At 34.2% G+C, this 18,822-nt stretch overlaps 1 protein-coding gene across 1 annotated transcript in view; it reads left to right on the top strand.

Moving 5' to 3' along the window:
• The window catches only part of Pot1 (protection of telomeres 1), a 50,292-nt gene that overhangs the window by 5,260 nt on the left and 26,210 nt on the right, over positions 1-18,822 (top strand). The window contains exons 4-6 of the mRNA XM_048340160.1: positions 7,111-7,224; positions 8,484-8,529; positions 13,673-13,787. Coding sequence (XP_048196117.1) covers positions 7,223-7,224; positions 8,484-8,529; positions 13,673-13,787 — 163 coding nt within the window. The 5' untranslated portion in view covers positions 7,111-7,222. The remainder of the gene's footprint in view (positions 1-7,110; positions 7,225-8,483; positions 8,530-13,672; positions 13,788-18,822) is intronic.

The raw sequence follows: 18,822 nt of genomic DNA, 5'->3' as shown, positions 1-18,822 counted from the left end.
TGCTAGACTCTAGAGAAACTAAATTAATAAGATACAGTGTTTGACCTTATGGAAACCACTATCTCCAGTCTAATGGGAAATCATTGAATGATGCTGATTATAATAAGAGAGCTAGGGTAGCATCCTCACTAAACTGTGAATCTGCCTAGAGGGTTTCTGAAAGGATTCAGAATCCGTAAACTTCCTGTATTTTTATCAGTACATTTTATTTTTTAATGAAACATTTTATTAGTTAAACATTTTATTATGGAAAATTTCAAAACAAGTAGAAACAGAATTATATAGAGAATGTCCATATGTCTTTCATATAACTTCATCAGTTCATAGTTCATTTGTTGTATCTTCAACTCATTTTACTGTTTTCCACAATTTGAGGCAAAATGGAGAAACTATATAATTTCAACCACAAAATTTCATTATATAAAGTAGACTTCCAAACTATGCATAGATATACATTGTACATAAATTATATAAAGAATGATACTGCATGTCATAGTACCATTTGTCAAATTTTGTAATACTATAAAGTATTGATGAGCTTATATCTGTATATACATGCCTATGCATCTTTCTTTTTACTTAGGCATACAAACAGTTTTATTATATCTGAAAAAATTAAAATTATTTCTGTTAAATAATCAAATATGAAGTCAGTTCCCTTTTCTCTGATTATTTCACAATTATTGTTCATTTTCTTTTCTTCTCTTATAGTAGAATCTGAGGTGAGAGAAATCACTATGGAGGCTTTACAGTAATGGAAGATGAATCCACAGTGATTGAAATGAAAGCATGATAGAAATGGAATAGATATGATTGCTCTGCATGTGTTTGTAAGCTTTTGCTGGTCAGCTTGTTTTTCAGTTTTTCAAAACAACACAAATGTCTATAGGAATATCTGCTCCCTCCATTCTGAATTTGATTTTTTAATGCCGAATCATAATTCTTTTTTCTTGCATTAAGTAAATATTTGAGCTAAAACAGTTGTTCTTTACATGAGTACCTTATTAATTGTGGTAACTTACTGTGGCATATGTGTGCCTCATGTTCACTTAATATAATGAAATCTCTTACTAGAAAATTAAACTTTGGCAGCCTTTGAAGGAAATACTATTTAAATATTCTGAAATATTCTTTCATCCACTAAGATTTTTTTAAATTCTGTATCTTTATTTTTTTAGGAAAACATTGTGCAAATTGCTGACATATACACATAAATGGAAATAGAAAAATTGAGCGGATGGGTAGGGTTGGGAAAGATAGGGAGAATTTTGACAGGGGTGACATTGATCAAGATATGAAAATGCATTGTATTCACAAACTGACATGTTGAACGGAACTTCTAAGTGCAACTATATAAAAGATAATTTTAAAATGAAAAATGATTAAAAATTAAAACTAGATGTTTACATTTCATGAGGAAAAGGATTAAATTATACATTATAGCAAAAAGTAGAAACACTAAAATGATTAAAATTTTTTTAATCACAACATTTTTTGTTGCCCTTTAAATAAACACATGAATGTATGAATTGTGCATATATTCTTGTCAAACTTTGGGATCTTGTTTTCCCAAGCCAGAATATTTAATCCTCCTTTTAAGGCAAATTTAAATATTATCTTGTAGTTCCTTGAAATGTTTTCTTTATATATCAAGTGATCAGATTGTAGCGGTCAGTCTGTATTTACTTATTTTTAATGGGTGTGGCATTTGTCCAGGTGCATTACCTGAGTTCTTGTAACTAAGTTAAAAATGAGAATGTCAGCGATTAATATTTAGCCAATAGGCATATACATATGGCTGTAATTATTGAAATAACTGAAAGCTTTTATTACATGATAACTATTGTTTGGAGATTGCCAAGAGCTTCCCTTCATTCCATTCAGGAGCCTTGATGTGATTTTCCTTTTCCCTTCCCTGAACACGCCTGCCAGGTGGAAGAAACTGAAAGCCGAACTTGTGGTTTATGTCTAGTCAGCTGTGATGTGACTCTGCTAGCTTTATAGGAACTAGAGTAGACCTCAACAGTTCTTTACTTTCTATTTGAGATAGACAGATCATAAATAGCTTAGTAAACATACTTTTTAAAGTAAAAGGTTCTTGGAGAAAATAAGGCAGTTAAAGAGAGATAAGGTAGATAAGAAGTAGAAGGAAAGTAGGTATACTTTCATCTGGTATCAAAGATTAATAAAGTGACATTTGAGCAGAGTCTTAAAGGAGGTAAAGAAGTGACCCTTCAGATATTTGAAATAAATGTCTTAGAAAGTAACAAATAAAAGATTCTTGAGTACATGTTTTCAGATATAGCAGGGATAATTGTTCCTAAATCACTGAGACAAGACCTTAACATTCAGCACTTTGTTATTTGGTATTTTGATTGGGGATAATAAGCTTTTCTCCCCAGTTGTCAGGATGTTAGAACATAGTTGGCATATGTTCCAAGACAGCTTTTATTTTTGCCTTCTAATTAGACACAGCCCAAAGATAATGAGGGTGGGACAGAGTGCAACATCTGGAACTTGAGCCCAGCAGTCTGGCTCTTGGTCCTGCTTTGTCTCCAGTTAATTATTTTACACTCTGAGTACCTCCAGATTGAAATCTAATCAAAGTTCAAGTGGGTGTTAGATTAGCTCACAATTCTTGATAGTGCAGACATACTATATTCAGAGAAATTGTGATTTATAAATCATTCAGTTGGGTAATGTTGCTGTTTATGCACATCTTGTATTTACATTCAGAGATCTCTTTTGTTTCGAAAATGAAACTGTTAAGAGTATTTCATGCACAAGAATTTTTAATTTAATTTTATTGTAAAGATGACGTATATAGCAGTTACAGTTACATAAGTACGGTAATTGTTACCCCCCTCTCTCATTTTTCTCCCACTTTCCCTCCCCGGTGACTCCTCCCACCCAAGTTGTAAAGTTCATTTTCAACATAGTGTCTTGTGAATATCAGTGTTGCATTGGTTTAGGCTTTGTCCTTTGTCTCTTTTTTGTTATTCCCCTTCATTTCCCAAATCAGATAAATGTATATTCAAGACAGAGGCTACCAAAATAAAAAACAGTAATAACAGGAGATAAACCAAAGGGAATAAAATGAAAGAAAAAAGAAATAACTTCATACAGTACATTAAAACAACAACAACAAAAACCCCTCTTGTATCCATATCTTGGAATTTATTTTGATTATCATCATTTTATATATTCATATGTACATTGGCTATTGAGCTAATGTGATCCTCTATTGGGACTACCCTAGACATACACTAATTATTACAAATGAGGGAAACCATGGAGCCTGTGTTTCTTTGGGTTTGGCTCACTTAAAAGATTTTTTTTTCCAAGTCTTTTCATTTTTTTACGAATGGAGCAATGTTATTTCTGATGGAAGCATAGAATTCCATTTTGTATATGTGCTCCATTTTCTTGATACACTCATCTACTGAGGGGCATCTGGATTCTTTCCATATCTTAGCTATGGTACATATGCTGCAGTGAACATAGTTGTGCTGATAGCTTTACTGTGGCCTTGTGTGATCATTTGGGTAAATGTCCAGGAGTGGATTGGTGGATTGTCAGGGAGCTATATGTTTAATTTTTTTAAGGAACCTCCATACTGCTCTTTAGAGTGGTTGAACCAGTTTACATTCCCACCAACAGTGTAGTAGCATTCTCTTTTATCACATCCCTGCCAGCATCTGTTACTGTTAGTTTTCTTGATAATGACCATTCTACTGGGGGAAAGGTGGAATCTCAATGTAGTTGTTTGTTTGTTTTTTAATTTAATTTATTGTCAAGGTGATGTACAGAGGTGTTATAAGCTATATAAGGTAGTGAGTGCATACTTGTTATCCCATCCCTTCAACCTTCCCTCTCCTCCAATCACCCCTCCCCCAGTTGTACAGTTATTTCCAATATATTGTCTTGTAATATCGCTGTTCCACTGGTTCACCCTTTATCCTTTGTCTCGCCATTTTGATGTTCCCCTTCCTTTCCCTAATTCAGATAAACATATACACAGTACCCAGGGTACCAAAATCAAATACAGTGACAACAGGGGACAAACCGTAGGGGGGGGAAAATAATTTCACATAGTACATTAGAAGTAAAAACAACAATGAAAAACCTCTTGTTGCATAACTTGGAGTTCATTTTGCTTAGTATCATCTTTATGATCACATATACATAGCTATTGAGCTGCTATGATCCTCTGCTAGGACTATCCTAGACATATACTAATTATTACAAATGAGGGAAACCATGGAGCCTATGTTTCTTTGGGTCTGGCTCACTTCACTTGATATGATTTTTTCCAAGTTTTTCCATTTCCTTACGAATGGGGCAATGTCTGAACATAGAGCTCCCTTATGGCCCAGAAACCCCACTTCTGGGCATTTACCCAAAAGATCACAAACAAGGCCATACTAAAGCTACCAGCACAATCATGTTTATTGCGGTATTATTTACCATAGCTAAAATATGTAACTAAGCCATATGCCCTTCAGTAGATGAATGGGTCAAGAAAATGTGATATATATACATATATAGTCAATGTAGTTTGAATTTGCATTTCTTTTATGGCCTGAGATATTGAACATTTCTTCATGTGTCAGTCGGCTATTCTTATTTCTTCTCCAGAGAAGTCTCTTTTTAATTCTTTAGTCCACTTATTAATTTCTTTGAGGATTTGCTGTTGGGAGTTTTACTTTTTTGAGCTCTAGGTATGTTTTCGATATGAGGCCCTTGTCTGTTGTATTGCTAGTGAAGATCTCCCAATCTGTAAGCTTTCTATTCGCATTGCTAGCTATATCCTTTGCCTTGCAGAATCTCTGCATTTTAATGCACTTCCATTTATCCAGCCTTTCTTTGATTTGTTGTGTTTCTGGATCTTTATTTAGGAAGTTTTTACCTATGCACAAGAATTTTATAGATACAGTGCCAAAGTTAAATTTCACTTTGTTTTAGTCTTTACTTTGATGAAGAAATGGTATTATCAGTTATTTTTCCTAATGTTCATAAATAACAAAGGAAACAATAATCAGTATAGTACTATTTTTCTTTGTGCAAGTTCATTATTAAATCAATAGTACATTTCATAATGTCTTTAGTATGTGAGGAAGGTAAATGTTATAAACTTGCTATACAATTCATGTCCTAAATTTATATCCCTTCAGATAGGCAACTGTAATCCTAGCTACTTAGGAGTCTGAGATCTAAAGTAATTTAGTCAAAGCCAGCAAGGGCAGCCAAGTCCTTGTGTCCAGCTTTGAAGTCACTAGTAAAAAGCCACTAGAGTGATGGTATGAGTCAAGTATAGAGTGCTAGCCTAGCAAGTCTGAAGCCTCATATTTAACCCTGGTACTTCTAGAAAACAAACCAAAACCAAAACAAACACCCTCTTATCAGACCATTTATTTTAGAATGACAGTTATAATGATTTTAGATATAGTATTTAAAAATTTTATTGAGCTGTTGTTTTACTCTCCTTGCTGTTGGAAAGAGAAGTTTGAAAGACAGCTATATCAAAAAGATATGACAGTACTTCTAAAGGAAAGATTCCAGAAAATAAAATAGAAAATCTGAGCCTCCGGCTCCCTTGATGATATCTCTTTGACTTAGTTTTGCTCACTATCCCAACTCTTGCCTCCTGGCATGGAGGGCTAGGTTGGAGAAGCAGCGTGTGAATTACATGCCAAGATGGGGGCTGCTAAGCTGGAATCCCTGTGAGGGGGTCATGTGTGATGGGGTAGTGTGTGGTGGCAATAAGGGGCTATGGCTCCCAGGGTTGCCAGCTGCCCTGGAAGGTGGATGGCTATGTGTGTGCATTGGTATAGTCAGGGCACCTTCTGAGAAGGTCATGGTCATTGCCACAGGTGATGGCAGCAGGTATTTCTGGTATGAGATCACCATGGAGGTGGAGGGCAGAGGCCTTTGGGACCATCTGGGGGGGTTCTTGTTGGCCCTGCCATTGCTTTCTGGGCAGGAGCCTCACCACATCAGACAGTGCGGCCTCGATGTGGGTGCAGCCTCCCGGGCTACAGAGGAGTGGCCAGTGACCTGATGGCATTTTTCGAACTTAAATGTTCTGCTTTTCCTCCCGTATCATTAAGGGACAGTGGCTTATTTTTAACTTATAGTTTTCTGTTTCCCAATTTTCTGTTATGGATAGATTTTTATACAATGATAAAAAGTAAATTTAAGAAAAATATGGCATAGTACCTGTGGCTCATGCTTGTAATCCTAGCTGCTCCAGAAGCTGAGATCTGAGGATCACGGTTTGAAGCCAACCCAAGCATGACAGTCCCTGACACTCTTATCTCCAATTTACCACCAAAAGCCAGACATGGAGCAGTGGCTAAGTAGTAAAGCACCAATCTTGAGCAAATAAACTAAGGGATAGTACCCAGGCCTGAGTCAAATACTTGGGCATGAGGGAGAGGACTGGATGGGGGGGAGGGGGGGAAGGAGGGAGAGAGAAGGAAGAAAACAGATTTAAAAAAACCAAAATACTAAAATAGAAAATCTATTCGGTGGCCCAGACTAAGTCTGTACAGTAGCCCAGACTGTATGTACACTGGAACAAAAGCATATTTGTTAATAAATGTGATATAAAATATGAAATATAAGTTAGAATATGAATATGAAATAAAATATGAAACATATTTGAGAAATCAATAAAGAAAACCTATGAGCCATTAAAATAGTAGCTTTTATTCCAGTGACATTGCTTTCTCCATGTCTGAATTTTGAGTTTTTCTTTCATTAAAATTTCATTTGATTACTGAGAGATTATCTATGATCTAATTATGCTTTTTCTTGCAGCTTACTTATATGAACTCAGAAGTCCTGATAAACCGATATTAAGCAATTTAGTATTTTCATGGTCCATGTAGTGAGAATTCCATTCATCTGTGTCTATATCTTGGCTTATAGAGGAGTGGTCCTCTAAATTGTATATTCAGTAAACATTGAAGCAGTTTAGATTTTATACTGTGCTTGCGTTTTGTACAATATCTCCAATATATAAGTAATATTTATAAATAAGGCTTTATATGATACTTAAGATTATAGACACTCAAAGATTCAATAAAAATAATTTTTTGTATGTAGGATGCCATTGCAGTGACTGGATTTACTGTATTGTCAGCTTCATCATCAACAAATAAAAATGCTAAACATTTCATGTATTTAAAAGTATTTGAAGACCTCAGTTCAACTCTTTATGTAAGTGTATTTTTTTTCTCTTCTCATATTGTGGTTCTAATGAACTTTATAAAGGCATATGATAGAAGTAGCACTTCTGTAAATCGACAATTGATCATCTTTAGTTAACCAGCAAAATGCTAGACTGGAGATGTGGCTGTAGTCGTAGGTGCCATCTCTGAGTGAGAAGTACTCAAGGCCAATTGTTAAGCACCAGTACTATACTGGAAAAAGAAAAAAAAAAGACAATACCTTTCCTTTTGCTGCACACTAGATAATCTCAGTTCAAAATCTGAACTGGTATATTTTGCAGCATCATTTCTGAGTCTTAACAGTTAAATATTTTAAGTTTGAAAGTTTGGCCACCTCCCCTCCAACATCTTATTATTAATTTACTTGATAATGGACATTCTTACTGGGGTGAGGTGGAATCTCAATGTTCTTTTTATTTGCATTTCTTTTATGGCCATTGATGTAGAGTACTTCTTCATGTGTCTCTTGGCCATTCTCATTTTCTCTTCAGAGAAGTTGCTTTTTAGGTCTTTAGCCCATTTATGGAGTGGGCAGTTGTTTCTTTGAGGATTTGTTTTTGGGGGATTTTTTTTTTCTAAATATATTGTAGATACAAGGCCTTTGTCTGTTGTATAGCTTGTGAAGATCTCCCCATCTGTGGGCTTTCTATTTATCTTGGAAGCTATGTCTTTTGTTGTGCAGAAGCTCTGCAGTTTGATGCAGTTCCATTTTTTCAAGCTTTCTTTGATTTTTTTTTTATTTCTGGGCTTTTATTAAGAAAGTTTTGTCCTGTACCAAGGGGCCCAAATGTTTCTCCTATTCCTTCCTGCAATGTTTTCAGGGTACCTGCTTTTGCCTTGAGATCTTTGATCCATTGGGAATTTATTCTAGTACAGGGTGATATATAAGGGAAGGGAATATCAAAATAGAGAGACAAAGGATAAAAGACAAACCAATGCAACAGCAATACTTACAAAACTATATGCTGTAAACCAACTGTACAACTCACAGGGGGAACAGGGAGTGAGAGCAGGTTGGGGGGAAAAATGAGGGAGGAGGTAACAAGTTGGATAGGAAATGTACTCACTGCCTTACCTATGAAACTTGTAACCCCTCTGTACATTATTTCGACCATAAATATATTAGTAAGTTAACATAAAATTGAAAAATTGAGGAGCTTTACAAGGCATATGTTTTATTCTTCACAGTGGAGGTGGATTTCATCCAAATATGCTCCCTTACTTTGTTTTTCTTTTCTGTTTTTTTAGGTTTATGTTGTCTGTAAGAGATCGTCCCACAGAATTGATGTCTTTGGTAAGATATTTCACTTAATTTAGAATATATACACCTACCTAGGAACACGTACACATATATCCACTCTATATTTTGACCTGCATTATGGTTAGATTTTAAATTTTTCTGCTTCATACTTTGTATTTGAAATTCATTGGGAAAATAAGTCTCACTTGTTTTGTATGTCTGATAGTATTACATTTGAGTTATTTACTTACCTAATTATTCTCATCTGATTATTTCACTGTTTAGAGAACTCACTGATGATTTTCTTAAGCTATGAATACATAAAAATTAAAATAAAAATGTTTATACTATATAAAGCATTGAGATTTGTATTACTTTTAAACTCCAGTCAAATCATTCCCTGTGTTTTCATTAGCTTGTCATTAAACCAGTTATTATGAGAAGTGTTACTTTGACAAAATGTGTGGTTTTAAGTAAAGAAATTTTTCTCCATTTCTTTATTAGCATGTCTTAGTTGATCACAGAGTTTTGATGCGATGTTTCCAGGTATACATACTGCATACCCTATTCCCTTAATGTATCAGAAGAGTTTTATCAGGTTTGACTGTTCTAATTTCATACAGGTATATGGACTGCTTTCACCATATTCATACCCCATACACTCTCCTTTTTTTTCCCCCCTTCCTGCTTGTCTTCAACCCCAAATAGAATCTGTTATACATTTTTTCCTTTATTTTTTAAGAACTGTGTTCCATATATGAGAGAGAGAGAAAGCATGTGTTTTTCTGCGTCTGGCTTATTTTGCTTCACATGATGATTTCTGTCCATTTTCCTACAAGTGATGTAATTTTATCCTTTCTGGATGAATACTGCTCCATTCTTTTATCTAATTGATATTTCCACACTTAAAAAAATATTACATTCTTTTTACCCATTCATCACTTGGATGTGCTCCTAGGCTGATTTCTTATCTTGCATACTGAAAATAGTGCTGCTCTAAACCTGGGTGCACCTGAATCTTGACTGTATGCTAATGTAACATTTCTTCAGATACGTGCCCAGGAGTGGTATAGCAGGATCAGATGGTAGTTGAATCTTTAGTTTTTTTAGGAAATGTCCATATTAATTTCCTGTTCATTATACTTGTGATACATATTGCTTTCTAGCATGTTATTTTTTAACTACTTTTTCCACTGTTCTATAAAATTTTGTTGTATCATAAAAATAGGAACATTACCATTTTTATAGTTGGGCTACTTGTAGCTAGATGAAACTAGAAAGGGAGTACTGTATTGATAAACTTTAATATGTTTATATTTGACTCTGTGTTTTAATCTTTAGTTTCTAATAGGCAAACAGATGTCTACTTGACATTGACTATGAGAGACATTGTAAAATTTGAATAATATAAGTAAAATTTGCTTTTTAGAAATTAGCCAATACAAGGGTTGAAGTACTTTATAAAATGTGAATTAGCTCTGTATATTATTATTTCTTAAAATTTCTACAGACCAATCAACTTCAAATACTGATATGCCTGTGAACCAATAAATAAGGTAAAAAAAACTCTCTTGAATTTGACAAAAGTAGCCCAGATACTATAAATTATATAAGTGATATACAAATTTATTGAACATTATTTTCCTGACTTTAAGGTACTTATTTTGTTCTTTCATATTTTTAAACTGAGTATTGTTCATCCCTGCTCAGTTGATACCTTAACCTGTAATCCCTTATAATCAATGTTTGAATCTAGGCCAGGTAGACAATCCATTAGACTCTCATCTTCACTTAACCATCAAAAAGCTAGAAGTGGAGTTGTGGCTCAAGTGGTAGAGCACCAGTCTTGAGTGAGCAACCCAAGTCAAAGCCCAAAGCCATGAATTGAAGCCCAGTATCATTACGCACACGCGCACACACACACACACACACACACACACACACACACTTTTCTTAAATTTATTTTTTCTTAAGAATGAACTAAATGAAGTCTATCTTCAAAACAGTGGAACAGTTTAAAAATTTAGGAAATAAGAGTATTTTGCTTTCTAGTAATGGCAAACCTCTTGTTTTCATGTGATAAAGGACAATCATTTGTTCTTATTCAGTCTTGAAGATTTAAATACATTTGATTGGTTTATTTGTGTCAACTGAATGTCTTATGTATAAACCAGCCCATATATTCCTGTCTAGCCTACTCTTGTTAATTAGATATAATCACTGTACTCTAGCCTTGTACATCTGGAGTTTTCAAACTTACGGAAATTACTTTCTCTGCTTAGAGCACTCTTTATCTCATCATTTTTTAGGACTTTCTGAGAGTATGCTGTACCACTCTTAGTTCCTTTAAGAGATTTTCTAATACCACTGTATTTAAGTCATCTCTCTGCTTTTATGATCTGTCCTTCTATTTGTATGAGCACCGGAAAAGGAGGTGTGGGGGGGGGGGTGTGGAGGAAAGAGGGAACAAAGATTTGGAGAGTGAGAGAGAATATATTCAGCTACATGTCTTTTCTCAGGTTTTTTGTTTGTTGTGCTTGATTGTTTTCTACAATTTAACTTTTCACTTTAAAACTTTCTAGATTTTATTGTTACTCCTCCTCCTCTTTCTCCTACTACTGCTACTACTACTACCTTCTTGCAGTCCTGGGGATAGAACCCAGGACCTTATGCATGCTAGGCAAGTACTCTGTCGTTGAACTTCCTTACCATTTCCCAGTGGTTAGATTTTCTTGACTGATTCCATGATGGTGTGACTTCTAAACTATCAGAACATGCCCCTAATCTCCTCATGAACCTTTTAGCATTTTATTGAAGGTGAATATTTTCATCTATACTAAGTCTATAGCAACTTTTTTTTTTTTTGGCCAGCCCTGGGGCTTGGACTCAGGGCCTGAGCACTGTCCCTGGCTTCCTTTGCTCAAGGCTAGCACTCTGCCAGTTAAGCCATAGCGCCACTTCTGGCCGTTTTCTGTATACATGGTGCTGGGGAATCGAACCCAGGGCTTCATGTATACGAGGCAAGCACTCTTGCCAGTAGGCCGTATTCTCAGCCTCAGTGTAGCAACTATTCATGTGTAGTTTTTGCTGTTTAAAATTCAGGGCTAAGAATGGTGGCTCATTCTAACTACTTCAGAAGCTGAGATCTGGATCTTAAACTGACACCAGTTTCAGATCAGTCTTAGCAAAGTGCTAACAAGATCCCATATCGACCTATAAAATGCTAAGTATGGTGGTACATGCCTGTCATCCTAGCTATGTAGGAAGCATAAATAGGAGAATCACATTTGGGGACACCTTGAACAAAAAGGAAGACCCTATTCAAAGTGTGATGAAAACCTAAAGGTCTAATAGTATGGCTCAGTGGTAGAGCACCTGCTCACAAGCACAAGACCCTAACTTCTTACAAACCCCAGGACCATCAAAATGATAAAACTTTTTAAAAACCCACTAAAACAATGTATGCCAGTCATATTTATATTCTTTATTGTAGTGTTGCTATAGAACATTTCCTTGTCATAGAAGCTTCTATACGTGACACTGATATTCTAGATCTTTGGGGATTATTTATAGAATAAAGAAATATGTCAACAGGCATTGCCATCTTAAGTACTAGATCCTTTACCTAGGACTTGGTAGGATCTTGTCAATATATGCCTGATACCATAGATTTTAGGCATAGAATTTTTGTATCAGCTTTGTCAAAATATTTGCAGATCTGAATCCTGATATGTAATATCATTTACAGTCTCTTGCAAGTGCTGTTCTCATTGTATTTCTTGTCCATACATATTTGAATTTATCTCTTTCAGAAAGATTTAGCTCATCCTTCTCCTTACCTAACACCACTGATTTGGATGTCTACTCTAGTCATTCTTACAGAAGCATGTAACTTAACCTGCTATGTACAGAATAGTGTATGATTTCCATGGAAAGACACATTAATATTTAACAGGTTTATTGGTCCTATGTTAGCAACACCAGTTACTTGAATGATCATAATGATGAGCCTCCATGAGCTATACTGTCCTTCCCCATTTATTTCTGTACTATAGAGATATTAATGTTCACATAGAAGCCTGGGTTCTGTCATCTTGTCAGCTAAGGCACACATACTCTGTCTTAAGCATAACATTTTCCCTTCATCACTGATGAGATACAGCTTTCTTTTAAAGCTTAATTAGACTTGTGTGTATGATTTGTGAAGTTACCCTCCCTTGAAAAGGGAATTCGTGGCTGGGAATGTGGCTTAGTGGTAGAGTGCTTGCCTTGCATGCATGAAGCCCTGGGTTCGATTCTTCAGTACCAAATAAACAGAAAAAGTTGGAATTGGCGCTGTGGCTCAAGAGGTAGAGTGCTAGCCTTGAGCAAAAAAGGAGCTAGAGACAGTGCTCAGGCCCTGAGTCCCAAGCCCCTGGACTGGCAAAAAAAGAGGGGGGAGGTGACTTTATTTTTATTTGAATTTAAAAATTTTAACTTTCAGAACAATGAATAACCATATTTCAAATTGGTTGATGTTGCTGTCACACATCTTATGTCTTTTAATAATGATTTAATAATATTCTTAGTACTATGAGGATGCATTCTTGTAAACTGCTTTTTTTCTACATTTATGCACAGTCATTTATAACTTCTTTGGGAGTTATGGAAGTACTAATTTGAAGACAACTATATTAGTTTAATTACTGCACATCTCTAGTAGTATACAGAAAACTATTTTTTAGAAATATTATGGGAATATTGGAGCATCAATATTCTATTTGCCTTTTTGCACATCCTGAAATATATTATTATACCTCACTCATTTTCTTTTTGTAAAACTTTACATTTCTAACATTAAGGATGTACATTATAAGTATTTTTTATTTTGAGATATTCAATTTATATATTACTTACTAATATGTTAATATAGTGCTCTCTATTTTTATTGCAGAATTATGATTCAATTAAATTATAAGTTAATTATGTATTTATAGGCCAGTGTGCCAGTTAGACTATTTTTAAATGGAAGTGTTTCCAAAGTAAAGTAGTTTATATTCTAACATTATAAGTTGTTTATTACTCTTTTCAGCTGGCATTTTTAAACATTAAAAGGATAAAATAAAGTTTTATAGAATTTAATTAGCAAATATGATCAAAATATGACTCTAAAATTATGGATACTTAATGATGTAATTACTGTCTTGCCTTTCTTTAGGTTCCAGCAACAAACTATATTTATACACCACTGAATCAACTTAAGGGTGGTACAATTGTCAATGTCTATGGCATAGTGAAATTCTTTAAGCCCCCATATCTAAGCAAAGGAACTGGTAAGTAGTGAAATATGTGATGTCTTTATAGTCTGTAATTTAGGGTTGGTTTCAGGAACAGAGCTCTTTCAGTATCTTAAGTTTTAGAACTAACACCCAGCTCTGATTTCTAGTTGCCAAATGACTTTGATCCATGTTCTGTGGTTATTTCAATGTAAACAATCACTGCTCTTTAGATTTTGGAGTCCGTTTTTAAGACAAGGATACATTTTAAAGAAGGATGTTAAAGAGCAACATGAAAGCATAGGGACTTATATAAAATTTGTTGGTAAAACTATATACATATATATGTCTTTAAAGAAATGCAGAATATTAAACTGCTATAATATTGATGTGTGAAGATTGTAAATGAATAACTTAACATACATCTCAAGGAACTAAAAGTGTATGCTAACAAAATAAGGAGAAGAGAGGAAATACTAATAATAAAGAGCAGAAATAAGGATAGAGAATAGTAAAATCTTGGGAGAAAAAAAATCAATGAAACTACAACTGACACGTTTTTATCTAGATTAAGAACAACAAAAAGACAAAATCAGAAGTGGAAGTGACAAATTAACAACTTTTGCTACTGAAATATAACAAATCCTTAAAAAATGGTTTTCTTGAAAACTACATATCCTGATTCATGAAATAAACCAAAAATGTGAATAGAGAAGATTAAATCAGTAATCAAAAACACCCCAAAAGAGAGAAAAGCCCTAGACCAGATGGCTTCACTGAAGAATTCTGCCAAATATTTAAGGAAGAATTAATGCCAGTCCTTCTCAAACTCTTCCAAAAATTGAAAAGTAGGGAACTCTTCCAAACTCATTTTATGATTCCAGAATTAAACTAATACCAGAGTAAAAGACTACAAAATCGAAAGCTATACACCAATATCCTGTCTAAATGTAAAAATAGATAGCTTCAAAATATATCAGCAAACTAAATTCAACTACATGTTATAACCATTCTGTAACTTGATTTTTTTCACTACTGATTCATTTTTTTTAATTGACCAAAGCTTTTCAGTGTGAACTAGTTCTACTCATTTCCACTATTATCAAGTGTTACTTTTGTAGCCTAATATTTTGGTGTCATAATACAATAATAATAACCAAGGTCAGTGTTGGTGAGAGTGTAGAAAAATTGGAGCTCTTATGCACTGTTGTTGAACTACTAGATGGTGCAGCTACTGTAGAAAGCAAATTTAGGTTTCCTAAAAATAAAATTACTTCTGATCCCTCAGTCCCACTTTTACATATTTATCGAACAGAATGGAAATCAGGATCACAAAGAAATATTTGCACTCCCATGTTTACTGCAACATTATTCACCATAGATAGCTTATGGAAGAAGTTTAAATGCCCATCAAGGAAGGGATACATTTTTAAAAAAGGGGGGAGAGGGGCAGATACATGCAGTTCAGTACTATTCAGGTTGTGAAAAAAGTAAATGTTTTCATATGACAGCCTGAATAAATCTTCATTGCAGTATTGCTAACTGCAATAAACTAGTCATAGGTTTTAGACATTTATAGGTATCTAAAGTAAATAGTATGAAATAGAGTGAATAGTATAAATAGTAAATAGTATGAAAAAGTATGAAGTAGATTTCAGACCAAATATGAAGATCTTCCTTTCTCTTGTTTTAGACGAAAAGGAAACACTAAAATTGAAGCAGATGTGTTTGTTTAAATACATCATTTCTCAGATACTTTCATTCCTTGTTACTTTTTCCTTATTGACACATTCCCGCTCCTCATACCATCTAACATGCATTCACTCACTTTTACCATCAAAGTTTCCCAGAAGCTTAAATGTTCTCTCTGGGGATTAATATAACAGTGTGATCACCAGTACTGTGATCCTCTTCCCAGTTGTCAGCTTTGCATGACTATGTCTGGCCTGCCACACAGGACAAAGCTACTTTACTGCTAGTGATGTATAGCTGGGTAGGAGACAATATAAAACTATTTTGCACTTAAAAGTTAGTTCTTGTTATTGATATACAAAGATATTAAATTGCAAATTATCAAGTGCAATTTAAAATGATAATACAGAATAAAATAACATCTGTTCTTTAACACACACACACACACACACACACACACACTGATGAATTTATTTTGCTTTTTAGTTACTAGTACCAGTCCTGTGCTGTCTTCTGATAATATTGTTAAATCTTAGGTAAAAGTGAGAGTCCTGGGGAACTATAATATATATATATATATATATATATATATATGCATATGTATCTTACATTTCTATCAGATAAGTTTAGTTGAATCCAGTCCCCTGTTAAAAAGAAAATTGATAGCTAGTAATGAACCATCTGTTTTGCAGTGATAATATTTGTTTCTTCTGAGATGGTAAATTAAAATGAATGCTATCAATTTTATCTGAACATAGTCATTGAAAGGTTAAAATTCATCTTTCAGGCATAGCAAGACATCTCTACTACTAGCCCAGTGGCACAGTTTTCAAACTATCCACCTCATTGCTTTAGTTACACTTACGTTTTTGTTTCCATTGACAGAACTTGTCCTTCAGCAGGAGAGTCAAACAAGTAGCGAGAGAGTCAGACAAATAGCAACAATTCTTATGTTCAGGAAAGGACCACTTTGATTAATATTACCACAGAAAAGTACTAGAATAAAAGTATAGGAGTAGTACACAACTGTGCATTTTGTTTTCACATTGCGTAAATCAGTATGTCATGAATAAAGCAGCAGAGCCTTAACTATATATAGAGTTTCCTTACTGGGTCAGTAGAGAAAAATTCCCACTATGCAGTGCACGTTTTGACTTTATGTTCTGTTATATTTCATTACCTAGAATCTTAAAAAAAAAAAAAACTACTTTATAAATGTTAAATTCATTGTGGTAGAGGCAGGTACAATTTGACATCCTTGATTAAAATTTTTCTGGAAGACATTCTTCTCATTCTAAGTTGTGATGATGATTTTTGACCTGTACATAGCATGTTTTCTAATTCATGGATAGATTCTTCAACTGGTAGCAAATGCATTATTTTCCAAGTTTTATGGTAAGTCATGGAAAAGATGTAATTTTGTTCTTTCTCAAGTCTCTTAGTTCTGTGTTAATAGGACATACTGTACTAAAGAATATAACATCCTTTCTTTAAATTTAATTTTATTGTCAAGGTTATGTACAGAGGGGTTACAGTCACATATGTAAGATAGTGAGTATATTCTTAATTTCGGTAAGACTTAATATGAAAAGTGAGAAAGAGTCCCTCAGATTCTGTGATATCATTGTTTCATCAGTTTCAGTCATCAGGGGTACATAAAGAGACCTTTTTTAGACAAAAAGCGAGGCCATTGCCTAATGATTTGGAAATTGTATAGCAATGATGTTGCTTGAAAATTTTATGTCTTAGTTCATGCTTTTTGAATGCACATTTTAAAGCTCAATTATGACTAACAACAGTATAAGTGATAGAGGTTGTAGTTCAGACAGGCACTGTTTCCCGTTTCTCAACAGCTAAGAGAAATTATTTCAGTGCTGCTGGGTGAGTGAGGTGAGACTCTTCTCAGGTGTTTGTCTTTTTTTCAAAAATAGCTCTATCCAGGCCTTTGCTCAATATCCTTATAAGGGTTCAAGGATTTGCAAAGAGCCTAACTTCTACTTTTCAATGAGCTCACACTCTGTTCCATACATTTTGCCCTTTCTGCCTGGAAAATGGAGGCGCAGAAAGGAGATTTTGTATTTATTGCTGCACATTGTGTTTTACTCTCTTAGGCAGGAGTAACTTCTTTACCAAAACTTGAAGCTTCTGTCCAACTTTCTCTCTTCACTCTTGACTTTTCAGATCTTTTCCTCTAGCAAATTACTAGCTTAAGGATTTAGATATTAGCTCCCAGTTTTATCAGTGTATAATTGAATGGTTTTAATAATTTCTAAGTAACATTTTCTCATTCTTTCCTAACATTGTAGTGCATTCTTTTATTCACTTGCAGATGTTTTAGTAATCATATATGACATTGTTCTGTACCTATTGTCCATAGGGATTAAAGAGTAGACTGAGTTTTGAAAGGAGACATATCTCCCTTAGTTGTGATCACATATGGAGTACAAGGCACAGTAATGTGCTGTATTTAAAGGGTCAAGTCACAGGTTCCTGGAGTAAAATGGAGATGTAAATGCCCAAGGAAAAGGCCTCTAAGAAACCTGCAATTAGAACAGAATTTTCAAGAACAAATTTTATTTTGATAGGTGAGGAAGACGAGGCCAACAGTCCAGAGCTTGGGAAAAGCAGCAAAATTTGTCAGGCTTTCAAAATAAAAAAGTGAAATTTTCAATTTCAGAAGTCAACTCCTACATATGTTGGACTGAATATAATTTGAAACTCTGGAATTTCTGCCCTTATAGCAGATGTTTAAGTCTTTGTTATTAAGGACCAGAGATACTTTGGAGAACTATGCTTTGCTTATATTCCAGGCAAAAGTAAAATTAATAAATGTATTTAATTAATTGGTATATATTTAATTTAAGATAAATAATATAGTATTTTCCTTGAAAAAGACATAAGATTGTAGCATATAACATGCCATTGGTTTAGTGATTTGCCTTTATAGCTTTTACTTGAATATTTCTGTAATACTCTCACATACCTGTATAACAGTGAGACAGTGTTGGTCAAATATTGATTGGTCTAAAAAAGCAGTGTTGCAGATAAAAAGGATGAAGAAACAGTTTTTGTGGAGGAATTTTTGTGGATTATGTACTTCATTGTGCCTGCTTCTTTGATTAAAGACCTTGTTCAGATGAACTACCAGGTTTTGCTTATAATGGATCTCTAAGGCAATTTACACTTAATCATACTGAAAAAATTATGTGAATTGCTCAAGATTGCAGAGTAGAGACCTTAATTTGTTATTTGTTATCTTTTCTAGATTCCTGTCAAGCTATGAAAAGTGTTGCCAAAGAGTTAATCTAGTTAAATACCTTTTCAGCAGTCTTAGTATGAAGTATTGCAAAATCATTAAGGTCAATATTTTATCAGCAGCTTAAAAAAAATATATATATAT

Source organism: Perognathus longimembris, chromosome 2 (assembly GCF_023159225.1).
Source record: "Perognathus longimembris pacificus isolate PPM17 chromosome 2, ASM2315922v1, whole genome shotgun sequence".
NCBI classification, from domain to species: Eukaryota; Metazoa; Chordata; class Mammalia; order Rodentia; family Heteromyidae; genus Perognathus; species Perognathus longimembris.
The sequence above is the reverse complement of the archived record's forward strand: the minus strand, read 5'-3'. Positions and strand labels throughout refer to the sequence as shown.